Here is a 20,825-nt window from a genome sequence, read left to right on the forward strand (position 1 = left end):
TTTTGTTTGACAAGTATTTGTCATACAGGGATGTACAAAATGTAAAGAAGTGTAAAATACACATGCGGCACGATGCCAAAGTAAACCAAGTACAAAGGAAAATTGGAATGAATGGGGTCCTGGGCTCCTATCTCTTTATCACTCCATCCATTAGTTGAATGACAAGATGGGCTCCGTTTATTATATGCTGCAAGGCAATTAAGTACCTTAAACCTGAAACAGGCTTTCAGTTTCAATGTTAACATTTTTACTTTTCAAAGTAAACACACATCTGCCTCAGTGTGGTTTTTAAAAATGATATAATTGTGGGGAGGGGAGAGAAATCGAAGTTGATGGAGAAGTTGATACATGGTTGTAAAATCCGGTTGCTGCGTCTTCCCTTAGAAATTTTTGAAGAGCAACTGCAGGCGAGTTTCAGTGAACTCTTCACAGAAGGAAAATGCAGGGAGACCATTTTAGATGTGAGTCCAATAGGAGTATCGGGGTCCTGTTGCCAGCTGCTAGAGAGGCCAGGTGGATGTTGGTGGCATCTCGCACCTGAGCGAGGAATACTAAGTGGAGATGTGTTTCCCTTTTTGATCCATGAGCTTTAGGAATGAAAGCAATGAACCAAGGTAGAGTTTTTTTTTTAAATCGTAACTATGTAGATGGCAGATGGATAAGCAGGACAGACTCGGTGACTTTATCTCCTCCCACCTTTGGGAAGTTACACCTTAGGTGATAATACACTTGAAATGACTCCTCTGGGTGACACAGCTTGTGGCTAACCTGCCATTTCCTGCTGGCTTTACCACAGTGATTACCCCAGGAAATGAGGTGAGGATTTGGGGATGGCCAGCAACATTTGAGTGCAGCCTGAATCCTGCTCTGTGACTTTTCACTTCTAACCTGAACAGGGTATGATTGATTGCTCTACTTTTGAGTCTAACTTGAAGTCGACACGCAGATAAAAAGCAGAGCCACAGGAGGGTGGAGGATTTCCGGGACAGGAAGTTGGCCCAACAGCAGGTGCTGGAAAAGGACTGAAGTTCACATTCCTACAATGGACCCAAACCTCCCCCTAGGGTCCTTACAGCCCTCATGCCCTAAGACCCCTGCCCTTTTACACATTTCTCTCTCTCTCTCTCTCTTTTTTTTTTTTTTGGCCATGCCCATGGCGTGTGGAAACACCCATGCCAGGGATCAAACCCGCACCTCACCAGTGACGCAAGCTGCTGCAGTGACAACACCGGATCCTTAACTGCTAAGCCACAAGAGAACGCCACCCAAATCTCTTTTGCTATACAACTGCCCATTCTAGCTGGACACAAGTATCTGCAGGAGATGAGCAGGTCCCACACAGTGGCATTTGTCCTCCGCCATATTAAAGGAACAATGACATAGATCTTGGCCCTATGCAAATGAGGGGGGTATTTGGAATAATAGGAGGATATTACCAGGTTTCTCTTAAGGAGCACAGTCTTCTCTGAGAATTGTGTTGCCTGGGGAATTTACTCTCTGAATCTCAAGTACTGACCGGCAGAGTCTACACCAGAGCAGGAACTGAACACCCCAATCCCCCAACCCCAGAGGGCTTGTTAAATCACACATTGCTAGACTTTGCTCCCAGAGTTTCTCATTCTCCAAGTCAGATTCTGCAGTTCTGACAAGTTCCCAGGGGGTGAGGATATTTCAGGCCTGGACTGGAGAGAAGCACAGGAAAAAAATGAGTATGACAGAAAGAAAGGAAGGGAAAGAAAGAAGGAAGGAAGGAAAGAAGGAAGGAAGGAAGGAAGGAAGGAAGGAAGGAAGGAAGGAAGGAAAGAAAGGAAGGAAGGAAGGAAGGAAGGAAGGAAGGAAGAAAGCAAGCAAGCAAGCAAGCAAGCGAGAGAAAGAGGAAGGAAGAAAGAGGAAGGAAGAAAGAAAAAGGAAGGAAGGAGGAAGAAAGAAAAAGCAAGGAAGAAACAACAGACTTTCTGGATCAGACAATTTCTGAATTTCTAGTCCCTGCTCCTGGCATGGTGAATGACCACAGTGTGTCTGCAGAATGCGGTTGAGCAATTCTGACTTATGTAAGACAGAGATAACACTCTTCAGTAGATGCTTTAGAAATGCTAGCTAGAAAAAAAATGTAAGAACCATCAACCGGTAATATATGCTGCATGGCTACTGTCTTAGAGAGAGTCATGGTTTTAAAATAGAAATCCCTCTGTCACTTGGGCCTTATTATCAGTTTATTCTGTCTTCATGTGCAGGCATTTATGTGGGATATATTTTCATAGCTGGTTACATCAGTCCATTGATACTGTATATACTGTATACCAAAGAGTATATACACAGAATAGTATATGAGAAACTATGCAAGAATCATGAGGAGGGCATAGCCTCTATCTTAAATGTTTGTAATCTGAGTTTAATAGTAGCTACCATGTATTGAATACTCACCATGTGCCAGACATTGAGATCATAACAATGGCTACAGTGTGTGTGTGTGTGTGTGTGTGTGTGTGTGTGTGTGTGTGTATTGGGGGGATGTTTATGTGTTAGACTATAAGTACTTTATATGTATTAATTCCTTTCATCCCATCATAACCCCATGAAATTGATACTAGGACTATTCGCCCCATTTTACAGATGCAGAACCTGAGGAACAGAGTGGTTAAGTGATTCCACAGTTCAGACCCCCGAGTCTGTCTTTCTCATGACTCCACTACAGACCCTCTCGGCTCTCTCCGTGCTTCATGTATCAACCCATTTAATCCTCATCACAAATCCGTGAGATGCATGCTGTGATTTCCACCTTGCATCAGTGGATAAGCAATGAGATCCTACTACACAGCACAGGGAACTATATCAAGTCTTTTGGGATAGGTCATGATGGAAGATAACCTAAGAAAGAGAATGTATATATATGTACGACTGGCTCACTTTTCCGGGCCGCAGAAAATGGCACAACATCATAAATCAACTATACTTCAATAAAACTGGAAAAAATGAAAACAAAAGGAAATTAAGGCATTCACTGGTTCAGTAGCTTGCCTAGGAAAGCCCAGCTATTCAGTGCTGATGCCAAGATCTGGCTCCAACTATGTCTGGCTCCAAAGCTGGAGCATTTTTCTGGGAAGAAGGGGTAGTTTTCCTCTGATTCTCAGCGGGCGCCACAATTTTAAAAGCGTGAGGCCCAGTGGTATTAAAGTGGAATATCAAGGTGTAATTGCTCTTTGGTGTCTGATGACCTAGACCTTAACTCTGGTTGATTCTTTGCTGCTCCCATTAGTAGACTGGGATGAGTGAACGAAACCTTTCAATAGAAGCCTTTACCTGAGTTGCACACAAAAGCCCAGACACTATATGAAATTGCAAAATTTTTTTAGTATCTAGACTTGGCTGTTCACAGGAATCTGCTTGACTCTAAAGTCTGTTTTCCTCTCTTATGCCTTTTACTGGTTCTTAGGTAAACAGTATTAGAATTGTGAAACAATTGATCCCACTCACAAACGGAAATGATTACATTCTGAAAGCTTAAAGGCCATGGCCATTTTATTTTGGGAGGTCATGGACATTTTCAAAGACTGCAGCCGAACTAAGTGCCTTCTGGCTTGTGCAGTCAAATTCTAGAGGGGGTTCAACCAATAGCTTGCCACATTTGCTCAGAGTTCAGCCGCACTTCTCTGGAAGTGATTTAACTTCAGAAACAGTTCTTTTCTCTATAATGTAACTTTCTAATAGTTAGTTTGAATGTCTCGTGGTGACCAGGGTTGATTCTGCGGTGGAGTTATTTTATAATGTCAATGGGAGAGGTTCTGGTTCTATTCTGTCTGAAAATAGGCAGAATAGATGCCAGTAATTTTAATGTCAGCGTGAGCCACCATGGCCTCATTACTTGGGCTTGTGTGTTTCAGTCAGCCCGAAAATTAAGGCAGTAGAGTGAAATGGGGACCACTTGGGCTCTGGACCTGGGCAGACCTGGGTTCGAGTTTTGGCTCTGCCACTCACTAGCTTTATGATTTGGGGCAAACTCTTATTAATCTCCAGCCCTGGTTTTCTCACCCCCAAATCAGGCTCAAGCTAGTACCAGCTTCAAAAGGTTATTATGAAGATTGTATTGACCATATGATCCAGTAATCCCACTCCTGGGCATCTATCCAGACAAAACTTCCATTCAAAAATATACACGCACCCCTATATTCACAGCATCACTATTCACAATAGCCAAGATACGGAAAAAACCTAAATGTCGGACAGATGAATGGATTAAGAAGATGTGGTACATACACACAATGGGATACTACTCAGCCATAAAAAGAACAAAATAATGCCTTTTGCAGCAACATGGATGGAACTAGAGAGTCTCATACTAAGTAAAGTAAGTCAGAAACCATATGATAGCACTTGTATGTGGAATCTAAAATATGGCAGAGATGAACCTATCTTTAGAACAGAAGCAGACTCACAGACTTGGACTGCAGACTTATAGTTGCCGGGGGGCGGGGGGGGAGTGGGAGGGACAGGGAGTTCAGGTTTAATGGATGCAAACTGTTATATTTAAAATGAAGAGACAAGGAGGTGCTGCTGTGTAGCACAGGGAACCATGTCCAACCACTTGTGATGCAACATGATGAAAGATAATATGAGAAAGAGAGTAGGTATAGATGTAAGACTGCATCGCTTTGCTGTACATTGATAGAAATTGATAGAATTTCTGCAATCATTGCAGAAATTGATAGAACAATGTAAATCAACTATAATAAAAAAATAAATTGCCAGGTTTTATTTAAAAAAAAACATAAAGACTGTATCGAGATAATGCATGTGAAGTACTTTCGCTTATTCATAATATCCATTTATAACATATCTATTTATAATACTCATGTTCCCTAGAAGTAAAGCTTCTATAGATGTAGGTTTAAGCTGAGCTCTGTACTGGCCAGTCCCTCAGTCCTCACTATCAGACCCCCTCTGCCCAGAGGGATTTTATCCAGGGTGTGAACAGGATGTGGGCCAGAGGATCTGTGCTAACTGAATGGACACAGGCAGAGCAGAGCTATCAAACAGGCTACCTCCATAATCTTCTCTATGATTCCACTGTCCTCACCCCAGTTAATGCTGTGAGCTGCTGGATCCTATAGCTTCCTTCACAGCCCACATTATCCTGTACATGGCATTTGGTGGTTGATGAAAAAGTTTGTGATTGTGCATGTTTATAGCATCACTGCAACAAAAATACTAGTAGCTTCTAGCTGTTGACCTGTGAGGTGCCAGACCCATTATCGTGAAGGGTCAGAAACATCTCCTTTGGAACAGATTGGTGGTTTGCTAAGGGGCTGGCAAAATGAGGAAAGGGAGCAAAAGGTACAAACTTCCAGCCAGAAAATATGTAAGTCGGCATTCCCTTTGTGGCTCAGTGGTTAACAAAGCCAACTAGCATCCATGAGGTTGTGGGTTCGATCCTGGGCCTTGCTCAGTGGGTTAAGGATCCGGCGTTGCCGTGAGCTGTGCTGTAGGTTGCAAATGCGGCTCGGATCCCACACTGCTGTGGCTGTGGTGTAGGCTAGCAGCTGCAGTTCCAATTCGACCCCTAGCCTGGGAACCTCCACGTGCCACAGGTGCGGCTCTAAAAAGACAAAAGACCAAAAAAAAAAAAAAAAAAGTAAGTCATGGGGATGTAATGTTTAGCATGGTAATTACCAGTTCGTAACACTATATCACATGTTTGAAAGTTACTAAGAGTCAACCTTAAAAGTTCTCATCAGGAGAAAAAACTTCTGCAACTATGTATGATGGCAGATGTTAGGTAGGCTTACATAGGTTAATGATCTGGATTTTCGCTGTGGCATTGCTGGTTCGATCCCCAGCCTGGCCCAGGGGGTTAAGGATCCATGGTTGTCACAGCTGTGGCACAGGTCACAGCTGTGGCTTGGATTTGATCCCTGGCCTGGGAACCTCCCAATGCCGTGGGTGCAGCCAAAAAAGAAAAAAAACAATTGAATCCGTATGTTATATGCCAGAAACGAAGGTAGTGTCTGTCAATTATACCTCAATAAAAACAAATTAATTTAAAAATGTCTCTTTTATGTGCTCTTTGTTTCCTTGTTTTATAGATGAGAAACAAAGTGCTCATGGCCAGTAAACACTGGAGCCAAGATTTGTAATTGCATCTCTCTGCCTCTAAATTCCTGATCTTTGAAGAACATCCTACCGCCTCCCAGAAATAAACTAAGAGCAAATGTGGCTGGAAAGGTACGTTAGGCCTAGAGAGTATGGGCTCCTGGGTGCTTGGAGGAAGAACTTTATAACCTGAGATTTGGTCCTTCCAGATTGGGGAGTCATGATGTCAAGTGGGAGTGAAAGCAAGGCCAGAGGATGAGATCAGCGAGAGAGAGAGAGAGAGAGAGAGAGAGAGAGAGAGAGAGAGGGAGAGAGAGAGAGAAAGGGAACTCTGACAGATGTCAGGGAAGGCCCCCACTTGGGGAAATAAAAGAAGAATGGGTCAAGGAAACAGGAGGAGATAGGAGGAGAGCCAAGAGAAAAAGTATTTCAAGATGGTGGTTAAGCATCTCACATGCCCCAGAGAAATTAAAGAGGATGAAGACTTGGAAAGGTCACTGAATTAAATTACATCACTGATGGCTCCTTAGAGGCTATGTCAATAGAATGATGCGCTCAGAAGCCTTGGAGACATTGGCTTGAAAGGGTGAATGGAAAAGTTATTGAGGATGTTGTCACACTAAGTGTAGTGACATTGGCTAAGGACGCAGGGTTTCAAAGGGGCGGGCAGGCCCCAGCAGGGAGTTTTTCATGGGAGCCTGCGGCTCACAGAAGGGACAGGCCCAGAGAATATGATCAAGTGCCAGTACCCTCAGCAGCTACCTTGGCTGGAAAGGAAAAGGAGAGGAGTCTGGAAGCGAAGAAACAGAGGCGCTGGCAAGAGACGAGGGTCAGTTGAGACATAAAATAGAGCCACCACTTTTAGAAAGTTGTAGGCAGGACCTGCTTTCTCCCCCATCTTCCTTGGATCAGCCAGGAGCTGCAGGAGTTTGACCCACAGGCCTGTTCAGGCTTTGGCTGTAGCCCCGGATTCTCAAACTCTTCCTCCCCTTAACCTCTCTGCGGGCCTACACCCCACGTAATTGGGTCCCATAGGGAAGAATAGAACTGGGCTCCCCCTGAGCTTGAGGGGGACGCTCTGCCCCCCTTTCTAACGCCCCATGAGGCAAGCCCACGGCTTTCCTCACCGAGGCTGTTCTGTGTTTCAGACGTGACAGTTGGGCGGGTAGACGGGAAAGCAAAGAGTCAGAGAGGGTTTCCAGGCTTCTTGGAAAAGGTTCATTTTCCACAGTACTTAAAAAAAAAAAAAAAAAAACCCTACTCAGATTGTAACATTTGTAATGCAAGATAGAAAAATCCTCCTTAGTTCCTGCATCACCAGAGCACTGTCAGAAGATTTTAAAGATGGAAAGGACAGTGCATTATCTAATCCAACTGAACGGTTTGAGACTTTTGGCTGAACGGAAGACAAGGAAAACAAACCGTCCTTCGCATGGACACAATCAACTTCTTTCTCTGGACAGCTGAGAAAATTGAGACCCAGGGAGGCGATTGGGCTTCTCGGGGTCACAGGGCCAGTTAGAGGTGGAGCCCGGGGCTGGGGGGTGCCGTCATCTCTATTTCCTGGCTCTGCAAGGCTGAGAGTTCACGTGCCTCCCTGGTCCGCGGGCTTCCTTTCCCGACAGATCAGAAGGAGACTCGTGTCCCGTCAAAAGTTTTAGCTTCCAATGGCACCGACCACCTCTCTGGGGACTCAAGCCAGGTCCCGTCAGCCAGTCTGTCTGTCTGTCTCTTGTCCTCTCTGAAGGGTATGGATTTCTCGTCTCCAGAGGAGCCTCTTCTTAATCCAAACACTCAGGAGGCGGGAAGGGGTGTGTCAACTCAGCTCAGCAAGTGGAGAGAGATGGAAAGAGATAGTTGAAACCCTGAAAAGCACATCCATTTGGATGAATAAGAATGAGGCCACGGCAGACCAGCTCCGACCTCTTGCATCCCAGCCTCCAAATATCCTTTTGATGTTTACTCTGGGAGGGCGTTGTTTTCAGGATTCCCTCCGCCTCTTACTTTCTTATGTGTGTCCCTTCCTTTTAGATTTTATAGGTACATGTAATATTTATGTGTCGGTGACCTCTCAAAGCAGTTTTAGAGATTGACTGTTTACATTTAGGAATTTTCTTTAAGGTCTACAAAATCCTTTGTGCTTTTTCCAGGAAAGGCACTCCGTCAGAACCAAAACAAACAGCTGAATAACTCACATTTGATTGGGGCCAAATCTCTTAGGAGAGTAAGAAGAAAAAAAAAAAAAAGTTAGCCTTTGTTTTTGTTGTTTCCTTTCCCTGCCTCGATCTGGTCGCATCATCTCGAGCCCTTGCTGCTTCCAAGCTGATTAAGGACTGCTTTAAAGCTAAGGTCGAATCCTTGTATGGGAGAAACCTTGACCCTGGGAGATTTTGCGAGGCACATTTCGGGAAGGATCTAGCAATGAGGAAAAACAGTGTCTTCCGAAAAATGTATCCAAGTGTATTTTACATGTGTCTCCATGACCATGGAGGATAAGAGGACTGTTAGGGCTCTGACCAAATTCCTCGGGTCCTTGGCAGGACCTCAGCTGTGTAATTCAGGCTTAGCACTGTTATCCGGGCCTCTTCAGAAGGTCTGTCACAAGCCGATGATGTCGGTAGTTCGTGCTCAGCCCAAACAGAGTCATATTTAGCTGTTTGCCTGGCTCCCCAGGTCCCCTTCCCAGCATGACTTGCTCTGTGAAAAAAAGTTATGGGGCCTGGCAAACACAAGGGCCTTCCCTAGAGCTGAAAAGGCCTCTTCCCATGTTACTGCTTGTCCTAGCTCTTTGACCTTAGGCAAGTTACTGGACTGGCTGGAGTCTCAGTTACCCTGGTTGTCACTGAGACTGGCTGAGTGATAATAAGACCTACCTTCTGTCATAGGTGGGAGGGTTAAGTGAGATAATGACTGTACAACTCCTGGAAGAGTTCCTGATCATTTCTTTTTTTTTTTTTTTCTTTTTTTTTTTTTTTTGCTATTTCTTGGGCCACTCCCGCGGCATATGGAGGTTCCCAGGCTAGGGGTCCAATTGGAGCTGTAGCCACCGGCCTACACCACAGCCACAGCAACTCGGGATCCGAGCCGCGTCTGCAGCCTACACCACAGCTCACGGCAATGCCAGATCGTTAACCCACTGAGCAAGGGCAGGTACCGAACCCGCAACCTCATGGTTCCTAGTCGGATTCGTTAACCACTGCTCCACGATGGGAACTCCCTGATCATTTCTATCACTCAACATCCATTAGCTTTCTCTGGCTGTGCCACAAAGCTCTCTGAGATCATCATTTGAAAGATGGCATAAATTCGAAATTCGAAACATTGTGCCTGCTGGACCTTCTGTGTTGCAAAAGAAACCTCCACTCAACATGGAACGGAGTTGCAGAAGGAGGATGACCTACAAAACTGAATACTTTACAAATGAAAATGACTCTTCCTATAATTTCTGCCACAGCAACAAGGAGCCCCCCCCCCTTTCCCTAGCATGGTAGCTGCTGTAATGACGACTGTAACCAGTGATGGGGCCTCTCTCTCACCAAGAGTTCGGGCGTTTGTAAGGCTTCTCAACATTTCATAACAGAAATGACAGGGAAAGATTCCCATAGAACAAAGACTCTTGCACGAGAAGTTTGAAGTCAGAGGATCTGTAAACGGTCAACTAGGTATGACCCATGAATGTGCAATAATATTAACCCTTCTATTTTCCTCTATTACATTTGTAAGGATTAAGTGGGATATTACATAGCAGGCTGTACTGTCTGAAAGTTGGCTAGCTAGCAGCTTGGATGTCAAGAGTTAAATCTCTTCCATCTATTCTCCGAGGCCACTGAGTGAACCCTATGGTCTCCAGGGTCTGTGGGTTTTTTTCTGGTAAATATTCACACTTTAGAGAACAGTGGTTTTGCCTGTGACAGAGTACTTAAAAAATGAATTTTTAGCATTCAAGAAACCCTCAAACCTTACCAACCAATGTCACTTTGCAATAGAAAAATATTTTAAGATTTAATAAAAAAAAATCCAATAGCAATGTAAAATAAATCAAATGAGGGAGGGCTACATGTCAGGCCCAATTAGGCTAGTCTGATTTTTGGGAAAAAGGATTAATTTGAGTGTGAAGGCATGTTTGTCTTAAAATTGTATAAAAAGTGATGCATCTCCTCTTTATGAGAGTCCAAAGAATAATATGGTCACTAACCCACAGAGAGGATAAATGTTTGTTGAATGGATGTTCCTATGGAGCTGGAACATGAAGAAAAAGGCAGGCTTTTGTGGATGCAAGAAGCCCAAGTTATTTAAATGAAATCCCTTTGCTGAGAGGCCTGGGATGGAGGTGCTGGCTTTCCGGAGAGAAAGCCTCTGTTGTATTTCAGCTCCAAGATGTGATGTGTGCTCCATTGAAGGGAAGGGCCAGTGACCCTGGGTTCCTTGCCAGGACCTTGAGCCACCCAAATGTTGAAAGATATGGAGGAAAAACTGAAGAGAAGTCGATTGATTTAGCCCGGAGAGAAGGCTGAGGTGGGCTACCATAAAACAGCATTCAAGGACTGTAAGAAGGACAACCCTTCTTTTAAAATATACTTAAACTAAAGAAGAGGGGATTTAGGTGAGGCATGAAAATGGTTTTTAAAATTGTAGCAAAAAGCACATAACATAAAATCAACCACTTTAAAGTGTACAGTAGAGTAGCATTAATACCTGCACGTGCTATGCAAGCAAAATGCCTTTTGGACAGTGATGTTAGTAAACAACGTTCAATCTCTCTCTGTTCCTGTGTTCAGCTCTTCCAGTTTGGCGGGAAGAGTGTGGATTTTCCGTCTTTAAAATTTGGAAATATTCCAAAATGAGGTTACGCTGATGGCTGTACAACCATAAATAAAATTTAAAAAAAAAATGATTTCTACACAAAAGCTGAACGTCAGAGCTTGTACCCCAATGTATCATAAATCACACACAAAAAAAGTGAAAAAAATTGGAAAAATAGGAGTTCCCGTCATGGCGCAGTGGTTGATGAATCTGACTAGGAACCATTAGGTTGCAGGTTCAATCCCTGGACTTGCCCAGTGGGTTAAGGAACTGGCGTTGCCGTGAGCTGTGGTATAGGTTGCAGATGTGGCTCGGATCCCGTGTTGCTGTGGTTCTGGTGTAGGCCGGTGGCTGCAGCTCTGATTTAACCCCTAGCCTGGGAACCTCCGTATGCTGCGGGAGCAGCCCTAGAAAAGGCAAAAAGACAAAAAAAAAAAAAAAATGGAAAAATAGCTCACATTCTGAGTCCCATGGGGCTGGTAGAGAAGATCTCATAAGCGAGTCCTTCCAGCCCAAATTGTACGTTACGGTGATAGGTAATACGGCGGGCCCAACCCTGACGTGGTCATCGGGATGGAAGTAGGTTCAAGCTGCCTTGGACAAAGTTAGAGATCCATACATAGTCAGGCTAAAAAGTAACTCTAGCACTTATAAAACGTCTGATTCTATCTCCTTTGATGTCTAAACTCGGGAGGATTATAGATGTTGCTTTAACTTGAAGACCATAGAATAAATGTAGCTCGGGGCTGCTAGTTTTACCTTGGGTTTATAGGCATTCAACATGGACATCTCTACATTTTGGCCTCTGACGTGTTTCGGTTGCCTCTGGACAGGCGGTGAGGACGACTTCTGGTTATTGCGACAGACACAGATGAAGAAGAAGAGTAAGGCAATGGCCAGGGGGATGGCAACACTGGGCACCAGTATGTACAGGATTTCCATTTTATTCTTCTCTTTGGAATCCTTTGAATCTGGGTGCAGAAATGGAAAAGAGCAAATGTTATCCTAGTTTAAATACCAGGGATAATACTACATTGCAGAGATTAAAAATGACCTCCTATTCTTCTATACACACACATCGACTACGAGAAAAAAAGAACCATCGCTTATTACAGTTTCTTTCCATCAAACCTTCAATGTAATGTATTAAAGTGGAAAAGGTGAAAGTGCAAACATTTTAAGATGGCAAAGGGACATTATGAAGATTTCACATGTGTGCGGGTCCCCTCTGATGTTACCTTTCTTGAGCAGCAGACCTGCATTTCTCTAACACCTGAAAAGTTAAACGCCACGTGGATGGACTGTATACATCCAAGAGCCTTAACATGGACCACAGGGATCTTCTTCCATTGGCCGCCAGCCCAAATCGACCACCACCACATGGTTTCCAGAAATCATGCCCATGTCTTGACTGGTTGGACATTTAGGGCTGGTCCTGCATCTTCCAGAATCGACATCACCCAAGAATCCTGGTTCCAGGGTCCACCAAGGCCCTGGCCTAAGAATATGAGGAGCCAAAGTCAGGGCAAGCTCAGTCTCTAATGAGCTGTGTGACCTTGAACAAATCATTCACCTCTCTGAGTTTTGCTTTTTCTCATCTGTGAAAGGGAAATATCCGTTTTGGATGGTGTCTACAATTCCCTGTAGCTCAGCATCACTGCAGAACTTGATACCTTTTGAAACTCAAGAATTCTTCTTAAGTGGTTTCATATGAACACAATAATTATGAGTGCTAACACTTTGAAGTATATTTTTGAAATCTTATGCATGTCCACTATTACCATAGCTTGGAAAAGAATTATAACATGTACAGAAGGACGCAAGGACACATATTTTTCTTTTTTTGGTTTGAGTTTGACCATCAAACTAAATATCCTGGGCAGATATAATAATTAATGAATTATGTGACTAGTAAAACAAATGCAAGCATTAGGGAACAGTAATTACAGAGGTTACACACCCTGATCACTGAAAACCTCATCCACTCTCTTGCTTTAAGAAAAGCCAACGTGTGAAAATTCAGATTGACACAAAATCCACAGATGATTATTTATTTAAAAGAGTGAACCATGCATCCATTCCCTTATCATTCCATTCATTCCCTAAGTCAATAAACCAAAGCTACTATGGCCATGCACTCTACTAGGTACTGGGAATCTAAAATGAAATATGACATATCCTGCCCTTAAAGAGCTCACGGTCCCGTAAGGAAAACAGAGAAAAGACCTTTCCAGTATGTTATAGGAAATGCTACAAAGAAAGAATAGAGTGGTGAAGAGACACCAAAAGTCCCTTTAAGCAGTAAGCTTCCTCCGTACATGTAAATGAGAATGTAGTCTATAGAATTATTACTTACATATACCTTCTTTGGGAACCTGCTGTTCAGTGAGAAATGGCAGCAATTAACCACACTGCCTTCTCCCCATAAAAGCAGACTCAACGCAAGAAGTTAGGAAGGGGCACCAAAACCTGGGTGTTGGGGAGTTCCCACTGTGGCACAGCGGGTTAAGGATTTGGCTTATCTCTGTGGCGCTGTGGGTTCAATCCCTGGAGCTGTGGGTTAAGGATCCGGCATCGAAGCAGCTGTGGCGTAAGTCGAAGATGCAGCTTAGATTCGATTCCTAGCCCGGGAACTTCCATATGTTGTGGGGGTGGCCAAAAACAGAAAAAAAAAAAACCTTCAACAACAACAACAAAAATCCTGGGTGTTGGGACTGTGTTCTGTGGGTTAACCCTCAGAGGGACTTAAAATCTGCTTACTGAGTTTAACAAAAATAACACTTTTCATATTTACTGAGTGTTTTCTACCAGCAGAAAGTCTTGTTAGCTGTTATTAATATGGGCCAACTATTGTCCTAAGCACTTTTCAGAACTCATTCATCTTTTGCTCACAACCAACCCCACGAGGTAGGCACCACCCTCACCCACATTTTATAGGAGAAGAAACTGAGGGGCAGAGTGGCTAAGTTACTTGCCCAAGGACACGCAATGAGTAATTCAAGAGCTCGGATTCCTCTCCTGCTGGTCTTGCTTCACACCTCCTGCTCCAGCAACTACCATAAACTGCCAGTCATTTGAGAGTGGCTGTTGTCTTGCACCTATTTTCTCATGGCAGGATTTCTCTTACTTCATGCAGGGAAGAAGCAGGAAGGAGGTCTGAAAGGGGGGATAACACTGAAACTTTGCCAGGTATGTTGCTTTTAAACTCCCCGCTTTGTACACTGTGGCAGGTAAACACCTCGGCCAGGCATCTCTGAGGTCTAATCATTCTAGCCATTAGGAATGGGGTCTCGGGTGTTTGAGTAACAAGAGTGTCTGCATGTCTGTGGGTGGGTGGACAGAGAGACAGATCAGCTATACAGCATCTGTCTATCCACTGGAGCAGGATACAGGAAGTTATCTTGGAAACTTCTGAAGACCGCTTTTGTCATTATCTAGGTAACCTTGAGTAGGCACTTGGCCCCTCTGAGCAAACTCATCTGTAAAATGGGACTATTTCATAGAACTGTTGTAAGCAGTACACGAAGTAACATGGCAACGATTCTAGGACTCACTCAATTTACTCACACTCCCCTCCTCCTTAGAGTAGGAAAAGATTCAGGGCATAAAAGCTTTGGGATAGAAATTCTAAATAACCTTCAGCAAGAAACCACCTCTCTGACTTCCACCAGCTCAGTTATTCAAGGGGAATAATAATCATACCTGATCTACCAGTCTTGCTTGGTTCACACGAGAAAGGATGTTCAGGAAAGAATCCTGGGTAATTGAAAACTGTCGCATAGGTGTTGGATGCTCTGATTATTATCAGCATTATAATAGCCTTTCCAATGTCTCCGTATCCTGGGGGTGGGGGGTGGGGTGGGGGGAATCCCTTTTGTTATTCTTGGATTTTTCAGTGAAATCATTATGAGGGTAAGACTGCCAAAGGAATGAGGCTCATTTACGTCGAATGTAATGCCAGTCATTTTTCTGGCCCACATTTTTAGCAACAAGAGAAAGTAGAACTCTCACCTGTCCAGCAAACAAAGGAGTCTATTCTGTACTCGTTCCCTATCGGATTATTCACGGACGCCTTTGATTGTAAATGGGAGGCCAGGAACAAGTCCCCCCCCTGCAGGTCTGCTGGAGAACAGACTTCAAGAAGCCAAATCCTTTAAACACAGTCAAACTTGGCTCCTTTGGATGCCACGAAGGATCTACAAACGAGCACAGTGTCCTCTTGCCAAGTGAAATGATCAAGCAGAACACAACGTGGTCATGTTGGAAGTGACAGAAAACAAATGAGGCCTCTTGTAAGTCTTAACTGACTACGCGCTCTCTTTCCCACACAGCGCTCTGCCTTTGGCCAGAAGGGGAGTCGGGGTCTGGCTTCAACAATTTCATATAAAAACATTCCACAGAACAACGAACCTGACTCATGGAAAATGAGAAAACCAACACGGCCCAACCTCTTCGCAACGTCCTAGCAGTTTTAGTCCACATTTTAACCCAGTGCTTCGTATTACCTGGATTTTACACGCAGAGAAACCAAGGCTGAGGAAGGATAAATTTGCCAGGAGGTGATGGAGTCTGGGTTGGAATGTAAGTCTGTCTGTCTTCAATGCCTGTGCTTTTTAAATTCTATGACTAATAAACACGAAAACGCTATGGAGAATTATTTGTCATCCTTCTCCTTAAGCTTCTCCAATTCCTTCTCAATAATGACCGATATCTAGTGCGAATCATACTGTTAAAAAGAATCACATAAGAACAATGGGCATCATGCTGACTATTCACTTTAAAGGGTAATGGACACCTCCAAATGCACTGCAAAGAAAACTGGCTGAAAATGAGAACGTGGAAGATTTTTTAATACTTTGGAATAACCGTTTAAAAGTTAAATGCGCATATTAGTTACATCAAGTTAAATACTTGGGATTTTTTGAAGCCAACAATTTAGTCCGGACCACATGATTAATTTCCTTTTAAAAATCAACAATTTGGTATCACAGTTCACATCTGACATTCCTATTTTATTTTTACAAGATATTCAATACTTGATTAGTAATTAAATATAATGGAGAAAATACTTCTTGCTTTTCCTGGGGCTTAAAGCAAGGTAAACACGATTTCTCATTCAAGAGGTACTTGTATGAAGTGAAACATCATCTGGGACATTGCTTTGAGTTCAAACAAGAAAATGCTCCATGCTTAAATCTGGCAAAGGTGGCACAAAATCCTACAGGACCTTAGAATTCAAAGGACATTAAACAAGTTGAATTACGATCTGGTCTGAAAAAATTTTAAGAGCCATAGAAAACAAACAGAAATTGCCACCATTTAGTATTTGAACACTACAAAATCAGAGGGTCTGTGGCAGATAGGGGCCTGCCCTGGTGATATTCAAGCTTATACCTGGGAGCCAAGAAAGTGAAGGTGGTAATTAGGCCTTCAGTTGGCACACTGGGCCCAGCCATTCGCTCTCTTGACTTAATGATGGAAATACTAAGTACATGATCTATTGCCTTATATATTCTCAAATGAATTCTTTAAAAGACTCTGAATAGCCCATATACAGTGATTAACATTTTTCTCTTTGGAAAATGTTTTAACCACATCAAGTTAGGGGCAGTAATTCATTTGTGAGCCCTTGAGAGAAAAACCTTAGTAAGTGGAATCCACATGAGTTCACTAAAAGTTTCTGTAAGTCTCAGGACCTCAGCTTTCTCCTCTATAAAAGGAAAGAGTTGGGCTCATTTTTCCTTTGGAATTGAAGAAATTTTTAATTATGGTTAAAAAAAATAACGAAATTTACCCTCCTAACCATTTTTAAGTGTACATTTCAGTAATCTTAAGTATATTTACACTGTTGTACAGAAGGGCTCCAGAACCTTTTCATTTTGCAAAACTGAAACTCTATCCATATTGAATAATGACTCCCCATTTTCCCCTCCCCCTGCCCTAGGCCCTGGCAACCACCATTCTACTTTTTGTTTCTAGGAATTGGACTATTTTAGATACCTCATATAAGTGGAATCAGATGGTATGTCTTTTTGTTGGCCTATTTCATTTAGCACAGTGGCCTCAAGAGTCATCCATGTTGTTGCCTATGACAAGGCTTCCTTCTTTATTAGGGCTGAATAATGTTCCATTGTATGTATTCACCACATTTTTCTCTATCCATTCATCTACCAATGGGCATTTGGCTTGCCTCCTGCTCTTAGCTCTTGTGAACAATTTTCCAGTGAACATGGTTGGGTAAACATCTCTTCAAGATCTTGCTTTCAATTCCTTGGATTGAAAATCCCAGAAGTGGGATTGCTGATCATACAGTAATTCTGTTTTTAACCTTTTTTTTTTTTTTTTTTTTTTTTGTCTTTTTTTGCCTTTTCTAGGGCCGCTTCCCATGGCATATGGAGGTTCCCAGGCTGGGGGTCTAATCGGAGCTGTAGCCGCCAGTCTACGCCAGAGCCACAGCAACGCAGGATCCAAGCAGCATCTGCGACCTATACCACAGCTCACGGCAATGCTGGATCTTTAACCCACTGAGTGAGGCCAAGGATTGAACCCGCAACCTCATGGTTCCTAGTCAGATTTGTTAACCACTGAGCCACGACGGGAACTCTGAACTTTTTGTGGGACATCTATATTGTTTTCTGTAGTGGCTATACCATTGTGCTTTCTGACCTACACTGCAAAATGGTTCTGATTTCTCCACACCTTTGCTAACATTTGCTCTTTTCGTTCTTATTACAGTTTTGATTTGCATTTCTTTAATGACTCGTGATGTTGAAAATATGTTCTCATTCGCTTGCTGGCTATTTGTATATCATCTTTGGAGGAATGTCTATATACCTCCTTGGCCCACTTTTTAATTGGGTTAATCTTTAAGTGCCAGAATCCAGGAGGTTTGATAAAATTAAATCTCTTTCATTTTTGATAGGATTATTTTTGAATGGTAAACCAAGCACATATATATTTTAGAAAAACATTTACTCAAGTGCTTCATGATGTCCATATGAACAAAAGATGGAGGGCGAGATAATAATATGTGAGATAATATACTAATACTATCAACAGATGGATTTGCACTTCAGCACATAGCTCTATCCTAATAGGATTAATCAGCAAAATAACATCATCCCTTAAGCCTCTAGGCCTAAAACTGAAGTGCTTCCCACTCCCGCTAGCCCCAGCTTCTGCACCTTATTGGTTTACCCTAGTTCTCCCAACACCTTTCAAGACAATCGCTTCATAAAAATTCTCCTTTGTCTCTTTGCTTGTGCCTTTTATTTCCTGCCAGAACCATGACTGATGCAAAGCCAATAACAATAGTCGCTGTGGTGCTAGAGCAGAATCTTGCCACCCAAAGGTCAAGATGACAAGGAGTACTTCCTTTTGGCATGGTGGTGGCCCAAAGAGTGAAGCGCTTCCAAAAGCTTATTGCTAGAGTAGCTGAGACACTGAGTAAATGACTCCATATATATTGGGGACAGGAAAAAAAACAAAAAACAAAAAAACCTTTGAGAGAAAATTATGCTTAAAAATGTTTATGGAACATGACTTAGTTATACGTTTTTGGTAACTATTGTTCTTTACTTGGTCGAAAATAGATAAAGACGGGAGACCAAAGCACATCTTGAAAATCTCTGTAGCACAAAAATAACTTCCGGAAAACTTCAAACTATACAAAGCAGTGCTCTATGCCGTCCTCCCTTCTCCCTCCCCACCATCCAATTCCCTGTAATGTTCAATTTGGGTTTGAAGAAATGGCTGAAAGACAAATTGCCTTACAACGGGTCTTCTATGAAATATGGGAGAAGGCTGCTGACAGAGTGAGTTAAAAACTGCAGTGTTCGCAATCTGGAAAACATCTGCCTTGCCCCAAACTGTAAACCACCACGTTGGAGAAAATGGTTTGTGACAAAGCAGAACCCAGGGCGGGTGTTTATAGGGTATGCGACAAGTCAGGGCTATTCAGGCACAGAACTGGGCAACATGCCCTTTGGCAAACCGTTGCAAGCCAAGGACTTAAAAGGAAATACCAAAGCCACAGGCCAGGTACGAAAACTCCAACTGGAGCCAAATGGTTCACTGCGTTTCTTATCAATGGGTACTCTTTAGTGAGGCCAGTCTAGCAGTGTAAACAATAGCACGGTTTGGAAGTTTGGTCGTTTGGTCGATGGAGAAACCTTTATTTAGAGGTGAATCAGACATGCTGGCTAGTGGAAGAACTGTGGCTCAGGGCTTGATCTAGAGTGAGATAGATGATACGGCCAAGGTGTGCATATGAAGACACCAATGTCCTCAAGGTTCTGATTCCCCATACAATTCAACAAAGAAAGAACTAGGGGGTCTCAATTAGTTGGGGAGGCTGAAAGAGTATCAGTCATGTGGTAGAACACAGCCAAAGGGAAATGGCCAGATCACCGCAAAGGAGATCCCAGGCAAGCAGACATTTTCCGCAGGTCCACCCTCAGAGCTGCGTAGAAAAGCAATGATAAGGGCCGCAGTGAAGCTGTGAAGCTGGGAGGTGTGCCTAGGTGCCAGTTGGAAAGAACATAGGCAAATGTTTCTTTTTCGACTTAGTTTCCTCCCCGCCCATAGTATTTGGCTTGGAAGGTGGCCACAGTGACTAGAGGTGAAAGCGCAGTGAATGAAGGTTTGCAGGCAGGATCTTGGGGAAGATGGCCAACTCTGAGGACTGGGGACCTGGGGCTGCCAGGAAGGCAGGAGACCTAGGTCTTAACGGGAACTGGGCAAACACCATGAGGCCTGGGCGCAGCTGTGGGGGAAGCCAGTCTCGATCGGGCTGAGGCTGAGAATACCCTAGGGTCTCAGAGTAGATGTCTTGTGGCTGGGGGCTCCCTTGCTGTATCCATGGAGCTTCAAATAAGAAAATCAAAGACCCTGGAGTTCCTGTCATGGCTCAGTGGAAACAAATCTGCCTAGGAACCATGAGGTTTTGGGTTCGATTCCTGGCCTCGCTCAGTGGGTTAAGGATCGGGCATTACCACGAGCTGTGGTGTAGGTCGCAGACGTGGCTCGGATCTGGTGTTGCTGTGGCTGTGGTGTAGGCCAGCAGCTGTAGCTCCAATTTGACTCCTAGACTGGGAACCTCCATATGCCGTGGGTGTGGCTCTAAAAAGACAGGAAAAAAAAAAAAGGAGAAAGAAAATCAAAGACCTACAGAGCTCAGAATGATCACGGGAAGAGGAAAATGCTAAAGAAATATGTATTCCTCTGGATAAGCTAGAATTGGTTGCATGCGGACAGAGTGGACCTTGAGTCCCATGGACACCATCTTAGCTTTCGTGAAAACAGCATGGATTCAACTTCTTCTCCATCAGTCAAAGGGAGGAGATACCTTTATCCTGTGGTTATTATAAGGTTTAACTCCACACATTTTATTGCATATCAATTAAATTGTAGGCCAGATGCTATTGTAAAGAACTTAGCACAGGATTCCCCAAAGAACAGATACTGTAGCACCAACAGCAACCATATGGTGATACACATGCACGCTGGGAACTCTAAGACAGTGTTTAATGTGCTTTGTAGTTTTTTTTCCATTGGATTCTTCCACTAGACAGGAAGCCACCCGAGGGCATGGTCTGATCCAGCTTGTTCACAAAGTCTAGAGCACAGTCGAAGCTCCACACAGATCGATTTCAGGAAGTGACTGAATAACTAATAACCATTCTAATTGTTAGACGCCTGGGGTAGGAGAGAAGACAGAAGATGAGTAGGTCCAGTCTGGCTCCAACTAGTTTTGTTCTTTACTTTCTCCAAGCACTGCCTGGGCACATGTACTTAGTCTTTGCTGAGCCAGTTCCCAGAATTCATAGCAGACATATTTGGTTGTGCTTAATTTTATGTTCTGTCTTAGAGTGAAAGTTCACAGATAAAACGATCTGGGGCAGACTGTTCTCAAGTGCCTTTATACCAGAAAGTAC

The 20,825-nt window shown here is 43.4% G+C and overlaps 1 protein-coding gene across 7 annotated transcripts in view; it reads right to left on the minus strand.

The window, feature by feature from the left end:
• Positions 1–20,825, minus strand: part of ROR1 (receptor tyrosine kinase like orphan receptor 1) — a 520,085-nt gene that overhangs the window by 10,206 nt on the left and 489,054 nt on the right. For all 7 annotated transcript variants that reach the window (XM_021097766.1, XM_021097765.1, XM_021097764.1 and 4 more), the window contains one exon: positions 11,650–11,861. In XM_021097766.1, coding sequence (XP_020953425.1) covers positions 11,650–11,861 — 212 coding nt within the window. The remainder of the gene's footprint in view (positions 1–11,649; positions 11,862–20,825) is intronic.

Source organism: Sus scrofa, chromosome 6 (assembly GCF_000003025.6).
Source record: "Sus scrofa isolate TJ Tabasco breed Duroc chromosome 6, Sscrofa11.1, whole genome shotgun sequence".
Classification (NCBI taxonomy): Eukaryota; Metazoa; Chordata; class Mammalia; order Artiodactyla; family Suidae; genus Sus; species Sus scrofa.